The sequence below is a fragment of the Centroberyx gerrardi genome, chromosome 14 (assembly GCF_048128805.1).
Source record: "Centroberyx gerrardi isolate f3 chromosome 14, fCenGer3.hap1.cur.20231027, whole genome shotgun sequence".
Classification (NCBI taxonomy): Eukaryota; Metazoa; Chordata; class Actinopteri; order Beryciformes; family Berycidae; genus Centroberyx; species Centroberyx gerrardi.
The window spans coordinates 27,127,490-27,134,621 of NC_136010.1; the positions used below are offsets into that span (position 1 = coordinate 27,127,490).

The 7,132-nt window shown below is 42.0% G+C and overlaps 1 protein-coding gene across 1 annotated transcript in view; it reads left to right on the forward strand.

Moving 5' to 3' along the window:
• The window catches only part of LOC144542315 (MORN repeat-containing protein 1-like), a 54,005-nt gene extending 49,317 nt beyond the window's left edge, over positions 1–4,688 (forward strand). The window contains exons 13-14 of the mRNA XM_078288304.1: positions 816–886; positions 4,531–4,688. Of these exons, the coding sequence (XP_078144430.1) occupies positions 816–886; positions 4,531–4,688 (229 nt within the window). The remainder of the gene's footprint in view (positions 1–815; positions 887–4,530) is intronic.
• Positions 4,689–7,132: the final 2,444 nt, after the last annotated feature.

The following is a 7,132-nucleotide window of genomic DNA, read 5'->3' on the forward strand; positions in this document are numbered from 1 at the left end:
ATTGAAAATTGAACCATTTGAAAGGAAAATAATAATAATACAGTTTGTAAACCAGTCTGCAGAATAGCCTAATGTACCTACATGTTATGTAACTGCTTTTGCAATGTTATTTTTCACTCTTTCTTTTTAAATAAGAAGTTTCATTAAGTAAATCTATTGTCTTTATCCAGGTCTAGATAAATAGCATAAATTGTCTCCTCAGTGTACGTTTTATTCTACAGTCTATTACAAAAGTACGGTCTTCCAGAGCTGTTGATTACCGTTTAATTTGAGCTCAGAGAATTAATCGACGTTAGGATAAGAGAGTTCCATAATGTTGTCATGACAACTGAGCCAGCGATGGGGTCAAAGTTCAATCCGATTTAAGTCTCAGCGATGGGCGCAACGACCATCGCAACGACGACAGATCGCCTGCCGCTGGAAGTATAAACAACATGTCATTGCGACCGACGATAGAATATGATCGTCGCCGGTGGTGACGATCATAAATCGCTGTACTATAAACTGCCCTTAAACCACAACGTGGGGCTGCAACAGAGAAAAGCGTCCCAATCCCCACAATTGAGACGCGTCGATTCACCCTATTTGATGACTTCTGGGTAATGAAGTCCTTCAAACTTTCAAAAATTCAAACAGTTACCTCCCGCTGCCACTAGGAGATGCCAAAGTGCGAAGTTGCCTTCTGCAGCTTTAAAATAAAATAAAAACACACAACCCCTTTTCCGTCTAAACCTCTGCTTCACTACCTACCTCCATGTATATTCCTCTCTTCTCTCTCTCTCACACCTCTTTTCTCATACCTCTTTTCTTTGCAGGCCAAGCATGGGGTCCTGTTTGACCGGCAACCCAAAGAAAGTGAGCCTGGAGGGCAAGAGCATGAGACCAGGTACTGTTTCCTTTAAGCATAATATCTGTTCTCCCAGCAATCCTCGATACCCCCAAGAGCAACGTCCCACATCCAACAAAAATGAAGTCAATGCACACAAAGTTAAAGGTAGACAGGACACTGTAATCGCATACTGTGGATATATGCTTCTCTCCAGCTGAACCTGGGAGGGGGGACGTTTCAACAGAGCGAGCTGGAATAACATGGAGGAACGTCCAACAATAATTCACTCGCCGTCTTTCCTTTCGGTCCGTCCAAAAGTATAAAAAGCGGACCACATATAAATATAAGGATGGAGTAGAAGCGAGGGAAAGGTATGGAATTACTTTGATCCCGAATGTGCAACTGAGCAGGAACCGAATCGCCTGTCAGTATGGAGAACATACAGAACACCCTCTCCTCCAAAGGATCCCTATATGTCGGTGGAGTATTCCCACCACCCAGGGAATCCTCTAGAGGTTTTTTCCTTCCCACAATGCACTGAGTGGGGTAGGTAGCCGCTCTGTAATTTTACAGCCCTGCTTTTGGAACCAGAGACTCACTGGATGGAGAGCTTTGCTTTTTCCTCTCTTCGCCATGGAAATTATATTTCCAGCCTCAGCCTAATGACACATAATCCAACATGGAAGGAATCAAACAAAGCATGAAAGATTTTACCTAGTGCATGTGTTTTCACATATTCGCATTTGCCTGTGCATGCATCTCAACATAATCACAGGTGCAGTACCTCTAGAGAACGAGCTGCTTTGCCTTAGGTCGGACATTCACAATATTGCTCTAGCACTGTACGTCCACATTGACATTCATTCAAGATACACGCATATAATATACTCTCTCACACACCATATTGCACAGACACACATTAGCTTTCAAAATGCTGGTATTTACTTGCCAAAAAGAGCACGCCCCATAAGCAAAAATGAATAACTCAAATATTACACACACTTTCAAGTATTTACTCGTGTTTTAGCCAATTTCATACACTCTCACTGTAGAAATGCATACAGAGAGCGCACCCACCCACGCACACACACACCATCTCATGCTCTCCTTCAGTCTGTATTACAGTCAAGGAAAGTGATATTGCATATGTCAGGAGGGACAGGTGTGGCGGCCGTATACCCAGGAAGAGGGGCTTAGATTCAGGGAAGCCGCTTGCCATAGATACCCATACCCCTGTGAAGCTTATGGGGCTAAATCCTGCCACCCCAAAGTAATTCTATGTGATCCGCCACCCCACCCTCCCCTAACAGTAACACGATAACCCACTGCCGCTGTCAGGCACCGGCTAGATAGTGGCGTTGGCTCAGGGACAACAGCTGAGGAGGATAGGCCATGTCCGCAGCGCAGGACGGCTGTGATGTCATGGGAGACATTCTCGAGCTGTCAGCTGTGATCATTTCTCTCTGTGTCAATCTCTCTCTCTGCAGATTTTCCATGCATGTGGAAATGGAAATACACAGTACAGTCATTACTAGCCAATCAGGAATTCTGCAAATGATCCCTTGATGCGACTAATTAAAGTGGGCCAGCCATCACAGAACGTGATCCCTACTATTTGATCATGTATTGTAATTTACGTTTTGTGGTTTTTCCACTGTCCCTCAACCTGCCTTGTTTACTTTTCTTCAGTTAGTGATTTCCTACATTTCCCAGAATGCCATTCAAGAACCCCCAGAGAAGAGGCCTGAACTTGTTGCTTGCAATCGCAAGTGGGTGTTTGGCGTTATAGATATAGCTAGGTAGCCGACTAGTTTGTGAACATTGGGGCGTATCTATGATCGCAGATGCACACCTTACTCAAAACACAACATGTCTTGTGGCTGCAATGCATTCTGGTCTCTTGAGGCTACTGTCGGTGGAATTCTCCCAGTATGATTGTTGAACGTTGGTGTAAAAGAAGCCCTCGCTATTTGATTCTGAGGGGCTGATTGCTGCTGAGATCTGCTGAAAATAAGAAAAATACACCACCAAACGGCAAAAAGGGCCCAAAATGCAAGGTACATTGCCAACAGCTGTTTTCTTTTTGTTTTTGTTTTTGTTTAACAAGTCTGCACCTGGTACTCATTTTGTGACAACTTTGAATCTGTGTGGAACTTGACTCAGCTTTTGTTTTCACTCGATGTCAGCTGACATTTGCAGCCATTTTTGTTCAGCCATTTTGCATTCAGTTTAATAAACTGGAGACCCAAGATGGCACAATAAATTAAGCCCTCTACAGGTTACTGGAGTTAATCTGTCTAAAAGTGTTAGACCATTTGTTGCAGTACTGATGCAGTAATGGCATCATACATGATTTCACTGATTTGTTTGGCTGGCACTAGTCCTCACTGGTCCTATATACTTTTAGACTTAAAGCGGCAATAAGCAATTTTTCTGACCACTAGAGGGCGACGGAACAGGGCCGCAACACATTTGTAAATTACACACAGCAAAGCCACTGCACTACGGAGGCCTACCAAGGACAGACATTGCAAAACACCGTGCATAAAGGCTAACAGCTAAGCTAAACGTACCTACAGAGAAGTGTCGCCGGTTACCAATCTATCTTTGACAGATCTTTCTCCCGCTGAAGGTTACATGTCCCACAATGACAAGTGAAGAGGCAGGCAGCAAGTTTACTAGTTTAACAAGTTTGCTCGCTCGCTTCATCGATTCCGTCATTACGCAAAAAATGTTCAGGAATGGGAGGGGGAAAACGCCGCTATTAAACAGCGAGGGAGGAGCCAAGCTAGTTTTTAAAAAAATGAAAAGCTACTGAATGGAGTGGGGGGAGCTTTGTTCCGGAGCGGAATTTGACAACAAGCTTTAGAAAAGAGGTGAAAACAGCAACACAGCTGGCTGCTGTGTGGATATTGGTTTATATCATTATGTCTCAATGAAATCTCCACATAGCACACGTTAGTTTCAGAATTGGTTATAAGGTCTGATATCGTTTATTGCAGGTTTAACCTGCAGTGTAATGATAATAAGAACCAAGACTGGTCCCGGTGTTGCACCCTGCCTTGCTAATTACTGAAATAATCAATCACATGCAAGTGGTGAGCTGGTCTCAGGAAACTCATAAGCCGGAGGATCGATGGACTCAGTCAATAGGCTCCATTTAGAGTCCACTTTGAGTGTCCATCCATGCTGACTAGGTGGTGGGAGTCGACATCAGACCTGTACTAATGAATACAAGTGGGGCTAGAGTGGACTTTAAGCCTGTGGCAGCTTTGATGGAGTGTGCACCGAAATGGCCAGCCATATACTGTAGCACCATATAGCACTGCGTTTTCCATATATAATTCCTATTGAAATGGACTGGAATACATTTTGCAATGTTGTAATTTCATGCGGTATGAGTGGAAAAACTCACTCCCAAGTGAAATTCCCACATGGCCTGCCAGCAGAACTGGATTCTATTCTTGTGACAGATTGGATAAGTTCATAGTGCAGTAGTTTAGTCTGCAGCTTCAACCCCCTGAAGTAATACTGCAGATCATTTGACTGTCTGTTGAACATGTCTAATAATGTAAGGCTGTTGCTGGGGGTCTAAATTTCAGAGAGCACTCCAGTATGTTCTCAAATTATTTGATTGTAAAATGAGATCTGGTCATTTGTCCTTTATCTCATATCGACGTTATACTTTTCTTCTCATGCAGGTGAATATGCAGTCATGGTGAAAGATGTGACTAGCCCGCCATTCCTGGGCCAGGCCTTACCTACCGCTTTTGCCTTACTGAGAGTTCTCCCAGCCAAGATGAAGAAGAAAAGCCAAACTGACAAGACAGAAAAGACCAAGCCTGACAAGACCATCTGATGTCCAGTCAACACAGAAATTTGAGAGGGAATATACTCTATATACATAGCAGACTTAGGTCCAAGCAAATAAACAACTACCACTTCAACATCATATACAAGAATAATAGCAGAATAGGGACTTATATTCATTGAGCGCCATAATTGTTTGAACAGAGGCACAATGTTGTTTCTGCTCAAAATTGTATTACTTTTGATGAGAAATATAATTGTTAGATTTCAGTGAAAACTGTCAGCTTTAATCTTAAGGGTACTTTAAGTTAAAGAACTACAGCCTTGCTCATGATCCCCACATTCCAGGGTGCCAAAACTGTTTGGACATGTTTAGATTATATTAATAAAGTAGTCATTTTTTATTAAAACTTGAGTAGTCCACCGCACTCAAGGAGTCATTTTTATTATGTTGTTATGTTGTCTGAACCTCTTTCCAGTCTTTGGACAAAAAATGTAAAATGTATCTCAGTGGTCACCACACTTGCTTCTACATTACTGGATGACATGGTTGATGAAAATCAACAACAATTGAACTAGGGTTTATCACACCAAAACATCAATTGTTCAACTCCAACAGCATCAAAATTGCTTGTAAGCACAGAGAAATTATGAACCTTAACAATAATGTCAACTTCAACGCGAAGCACCACCGGAATGTAACATTTCCCATTGACATGTGGTGAAATTTATCCTTTGTGGCGAGGGCCCTCAATTATTCTAATGGCATCTTATGAGCGTAGAAGTAGCCTTGTTCGACCTCAATAAAACAACTGCTGAATGGTGATTATTCAACACTCAGGAAAGGCTGCTGCAATAGTAAGAGGTTATCTGAGGCCTATGTACATGCATCATATGCGTGCACGCAAGTGTGTTCATTTTTCATTCTTTTCACATCTGCTGTAGAGTCAAAGTAGCGTTGCTCTCGAGAAGTACACACAACAACCCCAGACGTGACATAAACCGGCTCCGCCAAGGCTCCTCGACCTCATCAACTTGGGGGTTGCTATTAATCATGTGATAGATCAGGGTGTCACTCTTTTTCTAATCCCCCTCCCGCTCAGATCCTGCAATAATGTGTTTCCAAGGTCTGACTGACGGGGCGGCTTCCACCATGAGGTCATGATCTCCGAGGACCGCACCCCGCCGCGAACAGACCAGACGAATGCGTCACACCGGCAGAGTCAGGCTGCCTCTGTAAACACTAAGACACGTTAATTGACCCTAATTGACCTAAGGCAGAGGCAAGCAAATGTTTTCTTGTCACAAACCTGCAAATAGACATAGCTGGCCAAAGTCCCATCTCCCTGCCGCATTATGTTTCATTAAGTTTCTCTTTGTCCATTGTCCATGTTATTGTCCATTTTATTATTTTGACTTTTGGATTTAGATAGTTTGTATTTCACGCTAACGTTTGATTTGTTAATTCCTGTGTGGTGAAGGTTTACCACCAGTGACCACTGACACCAGAATTTAATTCTAATTCTAATCTTAAACCTCACTTAATGATTTAGGCTATGACAGGCATATTCTTACACAAAGATTTTACCTTTTGCAGCTTTAAATTATAGTGGAATTAAACTATTCTTCATTTTGCAGGGACACCTTCAAGACTCCACTTTTATAACCACTCTTAGGAACATGAGATTTTTTTTATTTTATTTTTCAAATTTAACACATGTAAGACAATACAAAACAGTAACAAACATTCAGACAGAAAAAATGAACAAAACAAAAAAAAAGAAAAAGAAAAACAAGAGTGAGAGACACATGGTAATGAATTAAGTTACACACATTTGGCATGGTGCATAAGGAAAAAGAATCATACAGAGGTACAGTCTATCTGATCTGATGGAAGGTTCTCCATATATTCAATAAAGGGTTGCCATATCTTATGAAATGTTTGGCTCTTATTTCTCAGCCTGTATGTTATTTTCTCTAAGGGTATGCAGCTAATGATTTCAGAAATCCACATTCCAATTGGGGAGTGTCTGCCTTCCATTTTAATGCAATACATTTTTGGCAATAGCTAATAAAACCTCTGTGAGTTTTATAGCATGGCCGCTCCTGAGATTAGTCTTAGTGAGCTTACCCAATAGACAAATCTGCGGGTCCTTTGGGAAGGGAACCCTGTGAATCTTGGATAGGGTAGGCTATAGCAAACACCTTAAAAACCCTGAAGTTTAGGGCACAGCCACGTGAAATGTAGGAATGTTCCTTCATCCAAACCACACCTAAAGCAAAGGGATGAGATATTAGAATTTTATGTGTGCAATATAGTCGGAGTGATCTAGTGACCATCCCATAAATCACTCCAGGAACATGAGATTTAAGTGATCCGAACGTTTTTTCTTTTGCAGTGTTACTTGATTCATATCAGTAAGGGTGAGAGCATCTTATGCGCCCCCAATCCAGTGATGTCGAAATGTCACGGTAAGTCAAGTTTATTTCTAT